The 24,154-nt window shown below is 32.3% G+C and overlaps 1 protein-coding gene across 1 annotated transcript; it reads right to left on the reverse strand.

Moving 5' to 3' along the window:
• Positions 1–9,270: 9,270 nt before the first annotated feature.
• LOC141703032 (uncharacterized) lies at positions 9,271–10,851 on the reverse strand. The gene is made up of 2 exons (XM_074506651.1): positions 10,058–10,851; positions 9,271–9,946 (listed from the first exon to the last, which is right to left on the reverse strand). The coding sequence occupies exons 1-2, from the start codon at positions 10,849–10,851 to the stop codon at positions 9,271–9,273; spliced, it is 1,470 nt and encodes a 489-aa protein (XP_074362752.1).
• Between the last annotated feature and the right edge of the window lie 13,303 nt (positions 10,852–24,154).

Raw genomic sequence — 24,154 nt, forward strand, 5'->3', positions numbered from 1 at the left:
GGAATTCAAATTTCTAGAACATCAGAGGGTCTCGCATTAAGTCAACCATATTATGTTGACAAGATCCTTGAGAAGTTTCTTAAGGATGACTTTGAGAAAGCTAGGACACATGTGGATATGACTTTGCACCTATCCAAGAACAAAGGTGTAGCTGTTTCCCAATTGGAATACTCGAGGATAATTGGTAGTCTGATGTACCTCATGAGTTGTACAAGACCATACATTGCATACTCAATTAGCAAGTTGAGTAGGTTTACGAGTAATCCGGGAGCTGATCACTGGAAAGCGATCATAAGGGTACTAAGGTACTTGAGGGGAACTCGAGACTATGGACTGCACTATGGCGGATACCCAGCAATATTAGAAGGATATACTGACGCAAATTGGATATATAGCAAGAAAGCACTTAAGTCTACGAGTGGCTATGTGTTTACATTAGCTGGAGCGGCAATATCATGGAAATCCTCAAAACAAACGGTGATAACTCATTCCACGATGGAAGCTGAGTTTGTGGCACTAGATAAATGCGCCGAAGAGGCTGAATATCTACGTCAATTTCTGGAGGATATTCCAAGATGGCCAAAGCCTGTAACTGCAATAGGGATTCACTGTGATAGTCAATCCGCTATTGGCAGAGCACATATCACGATGTATAATGGAAAGTCTCGTCATATACGACGACGACACAGTTCCATTAGACAATTGATCTCAACCGGAATTATCACTGTTGACTATATACCGTCAAAAGATAATATCGTGGATCCACTAACCAAAGGGTTATCAAGAGAAGTGGTTGAGAAATCATCGAGAGGAATGGGCCTTAAGCCTTTTGCTTAACGGCATCATGGTGGACACCCAACCATTGTTGACTGGAGATCCCAAGAACTTGGTTCAATGGGACAACTAAATCATGATGACCAAATCACTGTGGGGGTAACCCCTGGCCTGTTCCTATGATGAGGAAACAGTGAGACCCGTAAGGTACGAGGTTAAGCTTTGAGCTTTTAATGATCTTTGATGAATACATGGAGCTCAGGAGTGAACGCATGGAATTCAGTTGAGTAAACGCGGGTTACTCTATAAGATAAAGATCACCTATGTGGGAGAGAAGTGGGGCCGCTTCAAAGGAGAATTGCGAGGCACAATTCTTTAGAAACTTCTGCAGAACCAGGACGATGTTCCATGGCCAAAATGGACATACTCATGAGAGCTGAACGAGTCAGAAACGATATAGTGATAAGTATATCATCATTTACACAAACGGTCAAACAGTTCAAGGACAAGCACGTCTACTGTCTACCAGTAAAGTCGGTATGCTTACTCGAGCGAAGGTTCAAGGAGCATTCTCTACCTATCGTATGCTATATCTGATCGAAGAAACTATCACCAAGTCAAACTCCGTGTCTGTCTGTTTGTCTGGTGTGTGCTACTAAGATCACCAATCTCACCCATGTGGGGGATTGTTGGAAAATATGGGTATAAGTCTCATATTGGTAAGTCATATTTTGAGCATTATGACTAAAAGATGTGTGAGATATGATGATATTTTTTATTAATAATGGAAATTATTATTTTCCATTAGAATTTGGCTCAAATATTATGGCATAAATTAATTTGATTTTGTTTCACATTAATTGATATGGTATATGTCTTGATATATTTAATCTGATTATGTTTCAGATTATTTATGGAATAGAGTAGCTTGCAAGTATTACACCGATTCCATAATTAATGATATTTAATTATGGAAAAGAGTAGCGCACAAGTTTATCTACACCTATATAAACACCTCTAAGGCGTTAGGGTTAAACACACCAAAAATATATTCGCCTTTAAACACAAAACTCTCTCTCTCTCGGTGATAGTTTCGTACCCGTTCAAGCTCGTTGAAGGTGCTCGTTATCCGTAACGCCGCCGCTACCTCGTTTTATCCTGGAAGGGTATCGACTCGCACATACGGTGAGAGGCGAAATAGCTTTAAGGAGACAGTTTCAACTGGACTCGAGGATCTCTCTTCTGTTTATATCTTTTCTTCCTCCGTTTGATTTCGTTTACTCACGCACACATTTATTTAATTATATGTATTAATCGCAGATTGTATTCACAAATAATCACAAATAATGAGGCTAACATTTTATCAGTGGGCAAAATCTAGTAGTACAGAGTTAAACAGAGTAAATGTATTATCAACTGTCCCTGCTCTTCTCGGTCTTGTAAACCAGTAAACATGGTGCCAGTGTTGTTAGAAATTAATGCAAATTTTGGAAACGAAGATTGAAGTTTGGCAAGAATATTCCGGCAAATATGCCTTCATTGAGCACTGGTACATTTCCCTAACATAATAATGAACATATCATATTTAACGCCAATGTCAGGGATGAACAAATCTAAAAGTGCACTGCTAGAAGTAAAAGCCTACTCTGCTTATTACTAACGCACTGCTACCACCTGCTTCCTAGTTTTTATAAGAGTAAGAAACACCACGGGCGGCACTCGGTTTAAGTCAATTTTGACTTAAAACCCGCAACAACTTATTATTCGATGAGCATCTGTTTACCCAACTTATAAGTAGAATTTATACAAGTCCAACACCCTCTTAATAGATTCTTTATAAATATTATAAAATATTAATTATTACTGATTAAAGACATAATTTTGAATTTGAACTCCAACAGTAAATTATAATAATAATAATAATAAACTAGTTGATAACCCGTGGGAAGCACGGACCCAGAATTAAAAAATAATAGTATCACATTATTATTTGCATAAAACTGAACTCATAACTCGTGCAAAATATAGATCTAAATATAATAGATAAAATAATGTTAAAATATGTAGTTAAAAAAATCGAAGTTATGTGTAATTCTAAAATTTCACCGTATAGTTATAGTTATACATGCACCTAATTATTTACTTATAAAATCTGACATGTTAACTTACTAATACAAATTTTAAAGTAAACCGATGACTGGATATTCAACAACAAATAAAAATTGAAGGAAAATAAAATTTACAGAGAGTAAAAGTTAATTTTTGTCGGTTAAAATTTTATTACATAAAATTTTAAAAATAGTTATATATTTTTTTAGTGAGTACGAAGATTTGGGACCTAAACATGGTTTCATAGTTGATAGTTGATAACCCGTGCGAAACACGGGCCGAGACTAAAAATATCGAATTAATATTTGTAGAGAATTATTCATAATTTGTGCGAAATATGAATTAAAATTAATATATTAATATCAAATATTAAGATGGTACTTGTAAAAAATAGTTATTTGGTTAAAAATAATCGAATCAGTTATGAAATTTTTCACTATAATTCTAGTTTTGCATTGTTTTACTTGATAGAGAAATCTAACATATTAGTTTTATTTTTGTAAAACGAATTGTAGCTCTATCTTACGAACCAAATATATATGTTCTTTAGATAATTTAATATTAATAAATATTATTTGATAATTATCTTATAATTAGTTTTTTCAATATAGTTTATTTAATATTACCTAATTATCGATAAACATTAATTTACAAATTAAAAGTAAATAGATGTTATTAAACTTAATTTAATATTACTTAATATAATCTAAATACAACCCATAAATTTGTTATTGTTATATGTTTTTTAATTTTATGTAAATAAATGTTGTGATGGACAGTAACAAATACGATCCTTAAATAAATAATTTTCAGTTTAAAAGTTAATAACTATTACTAAAGTCATTTGATATTACTTAATTATTTTTAAAATAATATTATCCAATTTAAAAGTAAACTAACACTATGATTGACACAAACTAATAGAAAATATAGTTTACAGAGAATAGAAGTTAATTCGTGTTAATAGTTTACTTTGCAGTTAGTAGTTTTTCAAAATAAAAGTAAATATATGTTATTTTACTTAATTTCACGTAATTTAATAAATTTTTAATATAATTTATAAATAAATAAAGTTTACAGAGAATATAAGCAGTAATTTACTTGGTAGTTTGCAAAGAAAATAAGGTTTACAAAGAATGTAAGTCGATTTGTGTTAAAAACAAAGTTTATAGAGAATGGAAGTCAACTTATGTCAGGTAAGTACCAAAATTTGGTACTTTGGTACATTTAACACCAAATTATATATTGTTTCACTTATTAATAAAGAGTATAGATTTGAATGAGATATGAAAGGAAGAGAGAGAGAAATCAAATTTTTATTAAAAAAATGAAATAAGAGATGACTCGTGGTTCCTTAAAGATAACGCATGAGAGAAGTGTAAGACCTGTTGTAGTACAATTTTTTGTCATATTTCTTATATTCGGAGTTAAGAGCAACTTTAAGGGAGCTGTTAGGACTATGTTCATAAGTTATATGTTAGCAACGAACGACATATTTTTTCTGAAATTATTTTGATTTTTCGTTTTTTATTAACTTTAGTTTTAAAAAATATGTTTTCGAATGTTAATCTAATTTAAAATTCATGAATTAAGATAATTATATCTAAAATTTATTGATTTTAGTCAGTTAAGTAAAATAAATTCTGACTTATAAATAAAATTATTTAAACACTTATATAACTTATAAGTATTTATTTATTTATTACTTATAAATCACTTATTCATTTTAAATTTTAAGTTATTTATTTTAAAAGTTCCTAAACCAGCACTACATACCATGAAATGTAATAAATATTAGTGACATAATTTGCACTACAATATTAGTTCCATAATTTGCCCCCTTGGGCGCAAGCAGAAGATGTATCTGACACACGTTATTAACACATCTAGACAATACTGTAATTTATAAAGCACCGGAAACCTATTTTTCGCTACAACGTAGTTGTAGAACTTATGATTTCATATTTAACATTTTCACTCTTGAAGTACTAATTTTACATTTTCAAATCTCATTTATCCATTAATTATTTGTAGTGATTTAAAATGAATTGAAATTTTTTATGGAGGAGGTGTTTCAAGTATCACTCTTTAAGCACATACAATTACGGGTAAAAAATAACTTGAGAATGCAGGGCTAAATACTCCTATTTTCCAACATTTTATTCTGTTTTCACAAATCTCTATGCAAACTAATCATTTTAGTAGAAGAACTGGGAACGAAAATGATAAAGAAGCTGCACTTTAATCGCATATATATATTTTACATTTACTAGTTGGTAACCCGTATGAAGAACGGACCCGAAATTTAAAATAATAGAATCACATTATTATTTGTATAAAACTGAAACTAATAATCCGTGCAAAATACAAATCTAAATATAATATATAAAATGCTGTTAAAATATAAAGTTAAAAAAATCGAAATTAAGTGTAACTCTAAAATTTCACCGTACTTATGCATTCATTTAATTATTTACTTATATAAATATGACATGTTAACTTACTAATACGATTATTTTAAAGTAAACCGACGCTTGGAAGTTGAATAACAAATAAAATTGAAGAAAATAAAATTTACAGAGAGTAGAAGTTAATTTTTGTCAGTTGAGATTTTATTACATAAAATTTTAAAAATAATTGTATAATTTTCTGGTGAGTACTAAGATTTAGGACATAAACATGGTTTACTTATTAGTATAGATAATTGATAACCCGTTCTAAATATGACCATAGATAGTTGATAACCCGTGCTATACACGAGCATGAGATTAAAAATATTGAATTAATATTTTTGGAGAATTATTCATAATCCGTGCGAAACACGAATAAATTTTTAATATAATTTCTAAATAAATAAAGTTTACACAGAATATAGGTCAATTCGTACTAGTAGTTTACTTGGTAGTTTGTAGTTTTTCTAAAATTTAAAATAAATATAAGTTATTTTATTTAATTTAACGCAACTTAGTAAATTTTTAATATAATTTACAAATCGTTTAAAAAATATTTTTGTTTTATAAAGTAAATAGACAATTGGATGAATACTAAATAAAAAGAAAATAAAATTTACAAAGAATATAAATAGATTTGTATTAAAAATAAAATTTATTGAGAATATAACTCAACTTATATCAGGTTGGTACGTTTAGTACCAAATTATAGAGAATTTCGCTTATTTAATAAATAATATTGATACTAAAAAATACCCAGGATCACAGCAAGCTAAATCTTTCAATTTAGTTTGGGTTCTGGCTTAATCTTTTCTTCGTCCAAGTATAGCCTTACGCCGAGTAAAATAATTACTCTCTAGTCTGTATGAGATCGTTTACTGTTGCAATTTTATGAATGAATAATATATGTAAATAAAAATATTCGATTGCTCCAAACTAAAAAACAAATTTGGCAACGTGGAACATGGCGCTATGTCTGCTGTAACTACATGTACATTGGTGTTGTTTAGCTACAGCCTACAAGCCTACAAGTGGATTTATACACTCCGCATTTCAGTATGCTAGCCTTTAGAGTCAACTACATATTTGTCTTTGTTGATTTTCATTACTGTATGTATAATCTAACAGAATCAATGCAATGTCTAAATTGACCTCACTAAATATTATGAAATACTAGCTATGCCCTTATGCAATTAACACTACTCTTCACACTCCCCCTCAAGCTGAGCTTCTGGTGGCACCAAAGCTCCAAACTTGCTCATCAAAAACTAATGCTGCTTGACAGGAAGAGACTTAGTAAGCACATCAGCCAGCTGAAGATGAGATGGAACGTGTTGAGCAACCAGAGAACCAGACTTGAGCTTGTCACGCACATAGTGACAATCAACCTCGATATGCTTAGTACGTTCGTAAAGTACTGGGTTTGCAGCAAGAGAGATAGCAGCCTGATTATCACAATGCAACACAGCAGGTGGCAAGTTGTTAAGACCCATGTCTTTAAGAAGTGCAGTAAGCCACGTAACTTCACACGCTGTGAGGGCCATAGCTCGATATTCGGCTTCAGCCGTAGACCGAGCAACAACTGATTGTTTTTTACTCTTCCAAGTAATAGGTGACTGTCCCAATAGAACACAAAAACCGGTTGTAGAACGTCGTGACATGGGGCAACTAGCCCAGTCACTATCGCAGTATGCACACAATTGAGCAGCAGATGATGCAGCCAGCAAAATACCTTGATCAGCTGTGCCTCGAAGATATCTCAATAATTGCTTGGCAGCTTGCATATGAGAGCTAGTTGGCTGATGCATAAATTGACTTAGAATGTGCACAGCAAATATAATATCCGGGCGAGTCACTGTGAGATAAATCAGCTTTCCCAACAATTTTTGGTATGGTTGTGGATCATCAAGTACAACACCTGTCTGAGGAGTCAGCTTCAAATGACTGTCCAGTGGAATCTTTAGAGGTGTGGCTTTCTCAAGATGATACTCCTTAAGCAGGTCCATTACATATTTCTTCTGGGAAACAAAGAACCCAGAAGCATCTCTATTTATTTCTAACCCCAGAAAGTAACTGACATTGCCCAGATCCTTCATGTGGAAAGAATGAGACAACATGACTTTGAGTTTAGTGATATCATCGATGCAATTTCCAGCCAACAACAAGTCATCCACATAGATCAAAATCATAGTGATAGCAAGAGGAAAAGTATGCGTGAACAAGCTGTAATCACTTTTAGATTGTGTATAACCACCATCCAATAGTTTCTCGGTCAGCTTATTAAACCACTGTCGTGGAGCTTGACGCAAACCATACAACGACTTTTTAAGTTTGCAGACTAGAGTAGTGAGCACACGACGATCAGAATTAACACTAACTCGAGAGCCAAAGCCACTGTAACCTTGAGGGAAAGTCATATAGACATCTTCAAGTAAATCACCATGAAGAAAGGCATTAGTAACGTCCATTTGAAACACAAACCAATCATATATGGCTGAGATAGCTAACAAGGCACGAACAGTTGACATTTTTGCCACAGGAGCAAATGTCTCTGAAAAATCCACCCCATATTGTTGCTTGCAACCAAGAATGACCAGCCTGCTCTTATATCTCTCAACCGAACCATCAGGTTTATACTTAGTTTTATAAAGCCATTTACAGCCTATGCCAGTTTTACCCGATGGAAGGGGCACTATATCCCACGTACCATTCTGTTCAAGAGCATCCAGTTCCGCATTCATAGCCTGAACCCAGTGGGAATGCTGAACAGCATGTTTAAAATATACAGGATCCGGACTAGCTGTCAAGACAGCTTGGAAGCAATGAAAATCAGACGAGGTGAAAACATTAGCAGTATTAACAATATGTGTAGAATGAGCTAGATTAGCACTGTAATCAGCAAGCCACACTGGAGGTTTACTATGCCTGGAGGAACGACGAGGCAAAGATTCATCATGCCTAAAGGTGTCATGAACCTGTTCGTCTGGAGCTACAGGTTCTGAAAAATCAGCAATACCTGGGCTAGACGGAAAAGTAGTGTCATCATCAAGAACAACAAGTGTAAGAAGGGTATTAGGTAGAGACACAGGTAGAGGTTTGCTATATGTTTGGAAAGAAGCAGAGTTTAATGGGAAAATATGCTCGTGAAACTGAGCATCTCGAGACACAAAAATAAGTCGTGTAGATAAGTCCAAAACTCTGTAACCTTTTTGTGTAGGAGCATACCCCACGAAGACACCAGCAACAGCCCGTGGAGCAAACTTAATAGTGGTAGGAGTTAAAGGAGCAGTAAATGTAAGACAACCCAAGGATTTTAACTCATCATAGTTGACTGGTTCATTCATCAATACCTCATAAGGCGTTTTGAAACCAAGAGCAATGATGGGCAGCCTATTGAGAATATAAACAGCAGTCATAACAAACTCCCCCCAGAAACCAAGCTCCAAACCAGATTGAAACTTTAAAGCTCGAGCAATTTCCAGAATTTGACGATGCTTCCTTTCGACCCGTGAATTTTTTTGAGGCCTGTGAGGACACGAGGTTTGATGTGTGATCCCATATTTAGAGTAAAAATGTTTACAATACTGATCATCAAACTCAGGTGCATTGTCCGAACGGATCACTTGAATGGACTTTTGAAACTTAGTATGAATAAACTTATAAAAGGTTTTGAACTTGCTCAAAAAATCTGATTTATGCTCCATTAAGAACAACCAAGACATTCGTGTACAATCATCAACTAGAGTTAAAAAATAACGATAGTTACCTCGAGTACTAACACGATATGGACCCCATGTATCCAAGTGAACCAACTCAAATGCAGTTGAAGCATGACTGTCACTATTAGAATAAGGCAGCTTAGTAAACTTGGCAAGAGGAGAGGTAACACATACTGAAGATGGCTCACTAATCTGAGACTTAAGTGTAGATTTATGTTTCATAGTTGAATGAGAGGCATGCCCAAGACGGTTATGCCATAGCTGAAAAGAAGACTGCATACTAGCATTATAACAGCTAGTAGACCCCTGTCCTGAGAGAACTTGATAGAATCTTGTACATCAGAGGACAAATCTTGAAGATAATACAAACCTTGATCAAGATGTCCAGTTGTAATGAGCTCAGCAGTAGTATTATCAATGATATCACAGGTCAGAGGTGTAAATCGAATGTGACAATTGTTGTCTTGAGACAATTTGTGAATGGACAATAAATTATGCTTGAATCTAGGTACAAACAAGACATTACGAAGCCACAACTTGTTTTTCAGTTGCAATTCTCCAATATGACTGATAGAAGCAGATTCACCAGTAGGAAGTTTGATAACACAGTTTGCAGGTGCACAACGAACATTAGTAAGATGCGAGATAGTGGAAACTATATGATCAGAGGCGTCAGAATCCATTATCCACTTATCTGAGACTTGACTTATTACTCCACAGAAAGCCATGCCAGAAAAGCTTAAATCCAACTCATCATCCGTGTCAGATTTAGAAACAGACTTAGATGCATTAGGAAGAAGTTGAAGAAGTTGCTGCAACTGTGATTCAGTAATAGTCACTTCATTTTGATTAGGATCAGGTTCTGTATTCTGCATCACAACATTATTACTCATCCTAGAAGGAACAGTCTTATTAGACCACTTAGTTTGTGAATTGGACGATTTTAATCCTGGTTTTGATTTGTAATTACTGTGCCATTTCGGATAACCAATAACCGTCCATCACCTATCAGCAGTATGACCTTTACCATGACAAATCGTGCACTCATAAACACGAGTGTTCTTGCTGTACATAGCAGATACATCAAAATCCTGAGAAATTGACTCATATTTAAGCAACTGACGTTGTGATTCTTCCTGCTGAATTGCAGAACAAGCACTCTCAACTGTTGGCAACGGTTGCATCATAAGCAATTGACTACGTTGAGAGGCATAACAGTCATTCAGGCCATTGAGAAACTGAAATAGCTTAGCTTCTTCCTTCATTGTATGAATCGAGTCTAACAACTTAGTAATCTCAGGTGTAATGACAGTGATAGAAGGTAAGACTTTTAAAGCCTCAATTTCTTCCCAAATTTCGCTTAAAGCAGTGAAATAATTAGCTACAGTCAATTTGTTTTGCTTCGTAGCAAATAGATCACAATTCAATTTATATTTTCGTGATCCATTAGTCAATGAAAATCGCTTTTCTAATTGAGTCCAAATTTCAGATGCAGATTCAACAAACAGAATAGATTTACGAATAGAATCAGACACATTATTGTGTAACCAGGAGATTACCAGATTGTTACACGTGTCCCATTGAACAACATTCACCTCATCGGTTGTTCGCAACACCGCACCAGTCACAAACCCTAGCTTTCGTTTAGCAGCCAATTGAATCTCCATAGATCGCTTCCATGACCTATAATCAGCTGAGCCTTGAAGTTTCGAGACACTCACTGATAAAGGTCCATCAGAAGGATATAAAAATAACGGATTCTGAATATCCGCAAACGTGATTCGCGTTCCAGTCGCCATTATCAAACATCAACAAGCAACAATTACACAACGATACCAATACAACGAAGAGATCTATACACACAGCTCTGATACCATGTTGATTTTCATTACTGTATGTATAGACTCACAAACAATTTATTTCATTTTCTGTAAAATGAGAGTACACTGTTGAGTTTATACACCATGCTCTGTAACTGAATCTAACAGAATCAATGCAATGTCTAAATTGACCTCACTAAACATTGTGAAATACCAGCTATGCCCTTATGCAATTAACACTACTCTTCACAGTCTTCTCATCAGGCGAGTGTTCTTATATGCTTGACCGTTTTCTCAGATCAAACAGATCATCTTTGTACCTGGCCTGGGTGGTTATAAATTAAACTATCTCACCATGATGATAAATTCAGTTTTTCTTCTTCAAGTTGGTGTTTCGTGATTTATTGCATGGACGAACCAGGAATACAGTTTAGAGAGGACCGAATAATATTCCTCAATCGTACTATATGTTTCGCTACGATTGATAACAACAAATCCAACCAATTCCAATACCCATACCAATAACAAATATTTAAATTAAATAATGGGGGCGAGAGAACTTGAACCCGAATCCCTTCCTAAACCGAGTTCTGATACCATGTTAAGTAACCAGTACGTCTAAAATTTTAAGGTGATAAAGGAAGTTCCGAACAAGATCTTATACTTTTTAACGGTAAAACAAAAAGTTGAAAATATTCGTGAATGCATTGGTCAATGTCTCAAACATGGGTACATGACTTCTCCCAACGCGTTCACATCCTTTAAACAACACACGTGTAAAAGACTTGCATTTTCCAACGGAATTTCATAAACTTGATAGTTATAGAATCTATCTATAGTTACGATAAGTTACAATCCACTTGCCCCTTGTTATGCACTTCTTTGTTCATTGTTCAATGTAGAGACCACACAAGCATGAAAAGGAAAAGAGAATATGGATGAGGATGAGCGAAATGACATGGCTTTTATTTTTTAGTTTCCTTCAAGGCCCAAATAACTTGATGGCCCACTCTCGCGGAACAGCAGAAAAACAATTTGTCCATCATGTGCTTTGGGTGCCCATCACAATGTATATTATGATTGCCCACTCAAACTTACATTTTAATTTTAACCATCAGTTACATCTTCGAGTTGAAACTTAAACATCGTGCGAAATGAAGGCAACCACATTTTTAAACCATCAAGCATGATTGGTTTCAAATTTTCCTACTAATATTATTTTTTGTAACATCTGCGTATTTAACAACAGATTACGCAATTTTAAGTAATTCATAATTTACTATCAGAATTCGAAATAACTAAACAATTACTTCTGAATTTTGACGAGTCCTTGGACAAATATTATCAAGGAACTTGTAGAATAGACCGCGTAGTTAATAAATTTTTACATTTTTTTATTATTTAAACTAGCTTAAAACCCGTGTGATGCACGAATCGCACAGTTTTTTTAATATTATATAATTTTTTTAAAAAGTTTTGAAGTCAATTTTTAGTCTTTTCATTTAAAATTTTAAATGATACTAACTTAAAACCCGTGTGATACATGAATTTTTTTAAAAAAATATTTTGAATTAAATTCTTAATTTTGTTCATTAAAAATTTTAAATGATATGATTTCATGATATTATATTAATACACATATATGTTCATAATTTTTAAGAATATTTAAACCTAGTTAAAGTAATAATCCTGTATCGGAAAAAATATTATTGCGATACGTGAAAAAGACATTATTACTGGTTGAACGATAGAGTTTTATTGATAATTCTACGTATGTTTTAAAAAATAATATTTAAATTTTTATGAAAGTTGATTTTTAGTTCAGATCAATAGGGTATACTTAGTCTAATATTAATTTTATTAATCCCGGATCAGTGATTTACATTATTTTATTTTAGCCCAGTAGCTAATACCCCGACCAAATCAAACTAATTATTTTGATTTAATTTCAATTTTTAAGTCCGGATAAATAAAATAATTATATTTTAACTAGTCAAATAATTTTTTATTTTAGTTTTGTGTTAGTCTGGATCAAAAACGCATAATATTTTTAATCTTGGATAATTATTATATATTATTTTGTTATCTTATTTCAACAATATATTTTTTTATTGATATTTATTATTTTGTCTTAGTTTGTGTTAGACCAATGCACGTTATATCAACCAAATTCAACTAATTATATTTAGTATGTTTAAATTTATTATAGGATGTAATAACAATTAGAATAATTTTCAGTATTAATTATAATGATATAAAGTTCGATATAAAATAGAATTAAAATTATTAAAGTCGTAAAGAAGGAAGTTGACTTCCTTATCAATTAAAATTATAATTTATCGTCCGACCAATCAATCGACAAATTAGAATTAGAATAATTAAGTAAGGATAAATAAGTAATTTCAGCAAGTAACGATCGACCAGCTACCAAATTTTTAATGTTTGACTTATTATAATATAATATTGGTCGACCGATTAAACTAACTAATCAAAATTTTAATATTTCGTCTATTATAATATAATATAGATAAATATATATTATACTATAGATGTATAAGATAAATTTGTAAGGTAACAATGTTACTTTTCATTCCCTTAAAAGAAAATTTTAATATATACTTGTAACATTTTTTGCAGTAAAATATATTAATATTATATTTAGCCAAATGTTTTGCGTGAGCAAGCAGAAGGAAACATGATGGACCCTTTTTTAATTTATGGAAGAAGTATAATAGAAGTCTAACTCCCATATTGGTTAGTTTAATATCAAATTAACAAAAAAGGTAATTAAGTAATTTCAGCAAGTACTGACCGACCGACTACCAAACTTTTAATATTTTGTCTATTATAATATATAGTATAGAAATATAGATTTTTGAAAATATAGTATATAAAAATATCCACCATAATTCAAATATATAAGAATATCCCCGAAATTTAATTCATACCTCCACCACGATAATGTACGTTCATTGAAAAGTATGTGGGCAAGCAATTTCAAATCGAAATAATAGAGTTATCCGGCAAACCCATCTACTTTGTGGGAATGTTTTAGTTGATTTGATTTTGTAAAATGTAATGCATGTGGAGCCCAAAGGATAATTGTGGTAGAATCTTGATTTGAATCTTCAGTTCTGTCAAAAGAAGAAGATGGTTTCAAGATCTCCAGTCGCACTACAGCGACTCTTGCCCACTTGAAGCAGCGTAATAATCACCATAGAGTATTATTAACCACAAAAGTGACCATAGCTTGAGATTGTTAAATTCGTTTTCTTTTCATGAAGATGGTTCAGACCAATTTTTTTAGGCTAAGGAATATGGACATCTAAAAAAATTGATTTTTTTGTGAGCATATTTTTTTATATACATGAAGGAATAAAATGAAGAAATTAAAAAAAAGGCTAAAATATATATAGAAGCATGTATTTTGAAATTTTTATTCTAAAAAATATCAAAAAAGATATTTTCACATTTAATTGAAACCGATATAAAATTATCAATGCATCATTTCTTGTACATCATTCAATTTATTATTGGACAAAAACTATGAAATTCGCTTGATGTTTTGTATATTTCAGGACAGCCGCCTTGACTGTTTAACTCACTTCAACGGGGAGAAGAGGTGGCTAATGGAAGTGGTATGCATACATCAAATATATAACATGAAATGTTATGCTGTTGTGCGGGTTACTTAAGATTATAACTTATAATGAATAAGTAATTATAGGTAAATTTGTACTTACATTAATATAAGAAACAAATTTTAAATTGATCGAGATTTAATCGAAAGTTATTGGTCAAGAGCTAAACCTGACTGTTATATGTAATAATCAATTTTACGATTAAATCGACAAAAAAAGCTGATTAAAACTTGATTTTGGACGAATAAGTTTGACTTCTGCTACGTCAACTGAAACCGTCCGATTATTCTGACCAATAAACTCGACCGCTGTAAATCGACCGTTTTACAGAACGAAACCGACCGTGTCTTCTATCGGGCCCGCTTTTATAAATTATATAAGCGTTGAAAAGATTTATTTATAAGTTAGTGAAATTTACTAAATTAAATTTAATAAATAATTATTAAATAAAATAATTTTAGTTTATGAATTCTAAATTATAACAGTACTTTACACAAATATATATATATATATATATATATATATATGAAATTAAAATTAATTAAAAACATAAAACTAAAAAAGGTTTTAAAAAAAATACATCATTACCAAATTTCAATTTTTTTTTGCTGTCAAGGTTATCAAATTTCCACTTAATAATTTATAAATTATCGGTTTTCCTTATAAATTAGGTTCGACAAAAAACCTATAACTGATAAGGCCCTTGTACTAGATAAATAAAATCAAACTATAAATATAAAAAATAGAAGGAGTATTTGTCCCCAAATTTGTCTCTTTTCCCCTCTTAATATTTTTACATTTGAAGTGATCTTTGCATAGGCCAAAATATGTTTGTATCAACTTAGTTTATCATGATTGAGCATATTTTTTTATTAACTTTATTAGCACTGCTCCGTAGAAGTCACAGAAAAATTACAAATGACAAACGGACAATTTGAATCGAATTTTTAATCCATCGTCAAACCCTTTATAAACTTACTAGGTTTTGAACATTAGCAATAGCAGTTTAAAAGAGATTATTATTTAGTTGTCAATACCAGATAATATATATATATATATATATAGTAAAATTCTATGGAGTCCACCTTTAATTGGAGTCCTCGGAGTCCATATATGTTCTGCAAGTAAAATATAGCTTAAAATATTGCAAAACATATTATTTTTCGACAAACATCACTATTCTATCAAAAATCTTGTAGATTGCATACATTTTACAAGCAGAACATTGCAAAAATATATATTCTACAAAACATGTTTAGTTTGCAGAACATAAATGTTCATGTTGCAGAATATATTGCAGAACATACATATTGTACCGTAAATATATGAGATTTGCATGATTTTGTTGAAGTTATGCTATTTGTGTAACATGTTTTGCAAAATAACACGTTTTACAATATATTTTATTTGCAGAACGTAGATGGACTCCGAGGACTCCGATAAAAAGGTGGACTCCATAGAACTCAGCCTATATATATATATATATATATATATATATATATATATATATATATATATATATATATATGACGAAGCTGTCCCAACGGGGACATTTCATATTCAACGACAACCATTATTATCACCCCTTTCACTAATCAACTTTTACTTTCAAATTAGTAATTCAACCAAAAAATATTACTAGTATCACTAATTAAAGCCAAAAGTAAAAAGATAAAAGTTCATGTAGAGGGATTCAATAATGTGCAAAAGATGGAAGGTCCTCACAATGGAAAAGTGTTGTATATTTGTTCGGAAGATGCCATTTTTTTAGGAACCATTCTTTTTGCACATAATAGCTTGTGGTGGATGGTCCAAAAGTAAGATTTAACCTCTTCCGTTTGGGAGCATCACGCACAACCATATGCTCTTGGTATGGTAACAAGCAATGGAGAAGATGGAAATTGAATTGGCTACTTCAACATGTGGTCCAACTAATATGATCTATACCATATATAAAAGTTAGATAGACAAGAATAAAATGACTTCCATATTACCCCAGTCCTCTGCATGTTACATGGATGTAAGCTAACCAGGTGGGTTATTTGCAGAGAAAGAGAATGTGTTCTCTAATTCGTATGTGGGGAATGATGATCTTTGCTTTCATCTCTAGTGATTCTTTACCAGAAAATTTTATGGTTTCTAATAATTTGCCGTGCCTTGCGCTTTCAAAACTTTAACTAGCTGCTAACTAGCTAGGTTGCTTTTTCAAACTAATAACTGTACATTAGGGTTTTGTTTGGCACATGAAAACGTAATCCTTCTTACAGTTCATGCTTGTTTGCGTAGCTACTGCGACCTATATATACTGTTTTGGTTGCATGACGGATACATTTTAGGTTAAAAAGTAAACTAACTTTGCAATAATCTTGGTGCTTGATAATCCCTACTTTCTACTATATCTAACTTGTTTGGTTGAGTGCAAGAAACTTGATTATTTGTTCACCACTTCAACTTTAACTCTAACCTTCTTTTAACTTTCTCACCACTTTCGAGAAAGAACAGTTTAGGTTACAACTTTTACCAAGTGTAACAATAAATAAATTGAATTATATAGATTAATAATCAAATTTCAAAATAATGAATAATGCTGATCCAAAAAGAAGAAAGAGCAACATTTGTTAGATTGGGTATGATTGACCCCACAGCATACAGGTGCACTAGGTACGACTCCGAGTGCCGACCATGATCATAAGGATTATTCATACAACGAAATCATGCTAAATCCAATTTATGTAGGCCAGTAGTATATATATAATGGAGATCAGTTCAAGGTCAAATCTGACCGATTTGAATCCGCCCCATCCAAATGGATCGTTGTTTTGACTTGTTCTGCAGTTTATACTCTACTTTAAATTTAAATGTTTATTTTAGTTTTTATTTAGGGTGTGTATCTATTTCTCACAATATCCTAAGGGGTTTTTTCAAAAATAAAGTATTTTTTTAAAAAAACATTTTGAAAATACTATTATTTTAATACTTATTTTTTAAAATATAACTTTTTAAATTTTATTTTAAAAAATACGATTTGCAAACTCTGCAACCTATTACGCAACTTAATCACCTCTATCAAAATTACAGTTTACCGTAACCTATTATGCAACTTAATTTTAAATTTTCAAAAAATTAATTTTAAGGTTATATTAATTGCGTTTCAAGTTTTGCTACCAAATCAACTTTAGTTGATTTCAACAAAAGGAACCAACATTTACAAAGATTTATAAACAATTGATAAAGTTGCATATATTAACTTCGACGTCAAATGCAACTCTATTTTAAACAAAAAATTAAAAAAATCCGATTTGCAACCTTGCAACCACAAATGCAACTCTACTTTAAAAACAAATCAAATTTGATATTTTCGATCTGCAACCACAGCAACCACAGCAACCACAAATACAACGCTATTTCATCAAAATCAACCAAAAATAAATGTATAAGTAACTAAATCAACTAAATCTAAAATTTTGAAAAAAGTCATTAATTTATTTATTACAGGAATCTCCAAATACCGCTATGTTACTCTAAAACCGAGGATGCTCCTTTTTGAATAAATCATTTTTATTTAATATAATCTTATAATTACTAAAAACTCCTACTTTAATGCCAATTGATTGTAATTATAATTACGGATTTACCAGTGTTTATATCTTCCGGCTATTTGATTAAAACCATATTGGAGTTAATTTGTTGTGCAATATAATGGATTCGAGTTAAAATAAAATAAAATATATTATTTAACCGCGTAGAAAAAATTATAAAATTGAATGGGCTAAAATAATTAAAATCAAAATACGCAGTACAATACAAAATAATATACATTATTTGTAGGGACTGGAAATTTTGCGATGTAATAAAAAGAATAAAGTATAGTTTTGTGCTATAATTATGGTTTATGTGGATTTATGTGAATAAATTAAACTTTAAATGATTTTGTGGTTAATTGTCATTGTTGTATATTAGTAATTGGGAACGTAAAGTAACTCATTCCAGTTTGATGAGTCAGCTAAGGGATTAAGCTGTGTCATCCGGCTGTCAAGTTGAACGGAACCCGTATTAAAAGGAATGAAAGTGTTTAAGAGTGCGAATATGAAATATATTTGATGATTTTGTGAGTTTGCTTGTAATTTGATGTATGCGTGTTCAAATCTGTGATATGTGGAATTTTAAATATTTTTAAAAGGATTTATAGAAATTTGATCGAGGTGTGAGATTGGTTTTATTGTCTTTAAAATAGTCCAAGGACTTTTTTAAAAAAAAGTTGGATTTATGTTGACGTTTTGATGTTTTAAATTGATTTTATGAAATGTATTCCTATTATTGGTAATTTGTTTTTAAAATCCATTTTAAATAATCTATTTGTGCAATATTTTATTTAAAAATAAAAGAGAAGAGCTAGATTTATGTTTTATTTTATAAAAATAAAAGTTTAGTTATTTGTGAATAGTGTGGAGAGAAAATATATTATTTTAATTAGTTTTGTAAGTCAAAAATAGAAAAAGGAAAAAAGATTTTTTTTAATTACCAAAGTGCCCCTGGAATGTTTTATTTATACTCCCTCCTCCCCCCCTTTTCTTTCTTTACATCGTCTCTCTTCATCTCTCTCTCGAACTCCCTCTTCTCTCTCTTCGGTAAAACTCTCTCTCTCTCTCTCTCTCTCTCTCTCTCTCTCTCTCTCTCTCTCTCTCTCCTCTCGGTTCTTGGTTTCTCCATGGACAAATTTTAATTTTTAGCCCATATCTATTCTCCTCTAGTTATATATGTATGTATATGTGTTTGCATGTGAGAGCGTGGCTTTGGTTCGAAAAAGATGAACCCCTTTCGGGTTCTTGCTTGATTCGATTTGTTCTCCTAATCTCTTTCCATAAAATGACTGATTGATTGCTTGCATGTTGATTTTTTCTATGTTTTTAAGTTGTATCGGTGAGGTTTTGAGTTAGGGGCGAAAATCCGGCAACCCCGAACCCTGGCCGTCACCGGTGATGAACTCTGGTGAACCGGTGGTGAGCCATGATATAATAACCGAGCTCTAATAGTCCATAAACTCGATTTTTAGTATTGTATGTATAGATTTTTAAAGTACGAATGTTATTTTCGGTTTTTAAAGAAATTAGTTCGAAAATTTATTGTTAAACTTAGAAAATTTGTTGAATGTTTGAAGTTTGATTTGGGTTTAGAATAAATCGTGATTTAGAGAGTGTGTATGTTGAGAATTATGAATGCATGCTAGGTTTTGTTCAAAAAATGTGTTTGGCTTCTGTTTTCATAAAAAGAAATGGTTCAAAAGGTTGTTTATGGTTAGAATTTGATTTACAACAAGTTTGATTTGTGGAAATTGACTTTGCATGTTGATTTAATAGTTGCATATTATTTTGATGGATTAAGGCCGATTGATGCTTTGGTTTTTAAGAAAGAATTGGATAAAATTACTTGGGTTCGTAATTTTGATAACTCGGTGAATGTAATTCGATTTTAGTGATTGTGGATAACTTGTTTGAGTCGAATAACGTGATATATACGAATGTTATGATTTTGCTCATCAAGTTTAAGTCGAAATAAGATTGAGTGTAATTTAGAAGTATGCATGATAACGATAAGTGGTTGCATGATGATTTTGATTGGTTTGGTTATATTAATATGGTTCAAATTTATATAATAAAAGGGAGATACGTTGTATTGTGTCGAGCTATGCGAATTAGTGATATTTGTTAAAAGTATAAGAGTATGTGTTATTATGTGTTATGTATGATAAATGTGCTTATAAGGTAAGTTGCGATTGGGGTAAATGTTAGACGTTCTGAGAAACGTCGAGAGTGCTCGAGTATCTAATTAGGGTTTTATGTTGGATTGTAGATTCGAATAGCAGAGGCATTCAGGTTAGTAAAAGAAAAGAGGTTTTAGGTGGCAGTAGCTCGTATACCGTAAAACATGAAAGCTATTTGAGGCAAGTAACTCTGCCTTCTCTTATGATTTGAATATAGAGAAGATATTGTCAATGCCATGATAAAGTAGTGATTCTTTAAAACACTTGTGATAAACCTGTTGTTGATTTTTGAGAAACCCTGATATTATTCTTTGTAACAACTTGTTATCAATCCCTATTGATCCTTTATAGTAACCCTATTAATCCTGAAATTTATTACCTTACTCCATTACTTTGTTATCTTTTGATCTCGTGAACCTAAGAGAACGTTATGAACCTCCTTACGTAATGTCTTGATTAACCTGGATTCTTCGATAACCCCTATACCTTGCCTTTAGAACTATTCTTATCCCAAACTAGTATACCTTGTTTAACATTTTGATCAAGATCTTTAGTATTGATCCCTGTTTACTTTCGATTCGTTCACTTTCCTTGAAATCTTGAATTGAACTTAAGAAAGATTTTCGACTTGAATGAGTCCAATTGATTTCATATTCTTGGTAATGATAAAATGAACTTAGTCAACTTTTCCTACTTTCAAACCAAAGGTTTTCCAAACAAATTTCTGATAGATTAGATAGAGATGTAAGAGACTAGTGGGACTAGTCCAGTCACATAAGAGGCTAGCGGGGCTAGTCCAATATAAGGCTAAAACAATGTGTTAGGTCACACAACACTGTAGAAGGGGGTTGAATACAATGTTTAATACAATCAAATCGATTTTAAACACAAGTAACAGTAAACAGATATATTTAATAAGATAAACTCTGTTACAATGGAACTGTTCTCTCTCAGTGATGAACAAATATCACTAAGAGCTGCTAGGTTATAATGTATAATCTTCTCGATAATGATAACACATATAGTGTAAACCCTAAGTCTGTGTTTATATAGTACACAATTACAAGATAACTTCTAATTGATATGGAATATAATTTTGTCTCCTAAAATATATCAATCAGATATCTTCTACAAGTCTTCCAGTCTTCTAACTCTTTCCATGCATATCTTTTTTTATTTCGATCTCGATCTTCTACTGTAAATCAACTTCCTCTCTTATATGAAAGTCTTTTCGCACTTAAGTTCTGATATGACCTTAAGTTCTGATATTAAGTTTTGACTTCCAGTAAGTCCTGATATGTCCTGTTTGTTAAGATCTGAAAACTAAACATGAATCATATTGGACATGACATCTCAAATATATCTAACAATCTCCCCCAACTTGTAAATTATGCAAAATATACAAGATAATAGATTTGATGATGTTAAAAATATTTAAGTACAAATGCAATAAGAGTTTAACTAAATAACTAACTACAACTTACAGTCCTTGTAGCTTTTACCAATCTCACTGAGTCAATCTGAATTCATAATGATTCTTGACAAAGCTTGATATCAGCTTTTCTTCTTTAATTCTCAGGACTTGAGAGGGTATGGTCTTGACTTGCTTCATCTATTCATTCTGACTTTCAATCTGATAGATTACAGTCCTTAAGGCATAGATATGGTTTCTTTATAAACCATCATTCAGTCTTATTACCCTAGGATGAGAAGAATCTTCATTATAACATAGACATTTCTCATTCAGTAACACTTCAAGCTTAGCAGAATTCTTCTTCATTGGAATTTCACTTCCATCATTTTCAACAATATTAGGAATAAATTCTGTAACTCTTGAACCCGAAATTCTTGTTTTATCTCTGATGGTCTTCAATATGAAGTTTGACCATCTCCTGGTAATATCAGACTTTACCTCTAAAAGGTAATGAAAGAATTGAAGTTCTTTCAGTGATTTGTTCAGCACATCTGATTCTGACATCCGATATGTCCTTCCATCTTTAAGAAATAGAATCAGATTTTCCTTAACATTGTGCTTGTCATGAGGATCCAATACCACTTGAACAGAGATAACCTTATCAAGATGTTTCTATGTAACATCTTCAAGCGGTCTGTCAGCCAATAAAAAAGGATCTCTAGTAGCAACTTTAACTCTTGTTTTAATCTTTGCTTCATCAGAACCTAGTCCAACCCTGTCTCTTGGTTCTCTAGCATTTAACCCAATAGTCATGAAAGTAGACAACATTTGGCTTTTCTTTGGATCTGATGGTTTGACATTTTTCCACAGAAGTTTCTTTTTATCAGCTACTTCCATCTTGTCTAAATCAACTTCAGCACTGTCAGAGGTTGACTTGATGACTTTATCAGAAATTGCTGTTTCAATTATAGCTTGTTGTTCTTCACTCTGAACAACTTGAGCCTTGTCAGAGGTTGTCTTTGATTCTTCAGAAATATTCTTTCTTTTCAGAGTTTGAACATCTTTATCTTCAGCAAGAATATCATCAGTACTTTGAACCATTTTGCACACTGGCTTTATCAGAATTTGAGGAATTTTCATCTCCAATAGCTTGGTTGGTTCATCAAATTTTCCTTTCCCTTTGTCTTTGGGATCAACCTCAGATTGTGATCTTGTTTTGGGCTTTAATGCCTCAGTTTGTGACTTCTCCTTGATCACAATGCCTTTTACCTTAGGCCTTAAAGGTTTCTTTGCAACAGAAGCTTTTGGCTTTAGATTTTTCTTTTCAGCTTTGAATCTAGCTTCTTCCTCGAGATTTTCAAAATCCATTCCTGGATTATGCTTCAGAAATAATCTTCTAGCAATTTCTTCATCAAGTGTCCGAATCTTGGGATCCTTGTAGTAGACAGTAGTCTACTTTCCCTTGAGCTTCAGAGTTTGCATGAACTTTTGAGAATCTTGACTTCCACCTTGTATCAGAACATCAGGCTTTGTCATTAGACTTTGCTCATCAGAAATTGATATCAGATTTTGAGTTTCAGTACTTGCTATCAAATTTTGAGTTTGAGCAGCTTCAGAACTTGTCTTCTTTTGAGTAGAAGATTTGCTTGCATCAGTACTTAGTTTCCTTGAAGAAACCTTGTTGCTCTGCCCTTTTTCTTGAACTTGACCTCTGCCCTTGCTAGGGTTTCCCTGGTCATCAGTTTCATCATCTTTCTTCTTCAGTATTTGATCATTAGAGCATTTGGACTTAACTATCTTCTCCCCCTTTTGGTATCATCTCATAATAGGAGAGAGAGAAGAAGTTCTACTGAAGATTGAATATCATTCAATTGAGCCTGTTGAAAAGCTTGATTTGCCAGAATCTCAGATATTTGGGCCTGTTGCTTCTCTTGAGCTTTCTCAAATGCTTCTACCTTTTCAGACATAGGTCTGATAAACCTTTTTTTGTCAAGCTTAGTCTCCATATCCAGCTTTTCAGCCTTTTCTAGAAGTTTGTCAACCTTTTCTTGAGTAGAATAGTGTAGACCTTGAAGATTTTTGGTAGACAGTGCTGTGACTTTGAGTTGTGTCTTGAAATCAGCATTAGTGAGCAACTCATCAGCTTTACCAGTATGCTCTGTCAGAACTTTAGATCTTGGAATGAAATCAGTTTCATTCCACTTCTTGGTCCACTCCACACCTCTGTGAGTATCTTCCCAAGGAATAGGAGCAGCTTTCTTAACAAACTTCTCAATTAGTGCCTCCTTTTCTAGAATGGGAGCATGAGTATCAACAGAACCACTGTCTTCTAAACTTGAGGAAGACTCATTATCTCCTGACAGTACTAGAGTGTGTGAAGCAACTGGAGATTCAGGAACAATTTCTTCTAAATTCTGAGCATCAGAATTTATCTCCAGAATAGCGGTTGTTGGAGTAGATGGTATC

This window comes from Apium graveolens, unplaced genomic scaffold (assembly GCF_009905375.1).
Source record: "Apium graveolens cultivar Ventura unplaced genomic scaffold, ASM990537v1 ctg6096, whole genome shotgun sequence".
Classification (NCBI taxonomy): Eukaryota; Viridiplantae; Streptophyta; class Magnoliopsida; order Apiales; family Apiaceae; genus Apium; species Apium graveolens.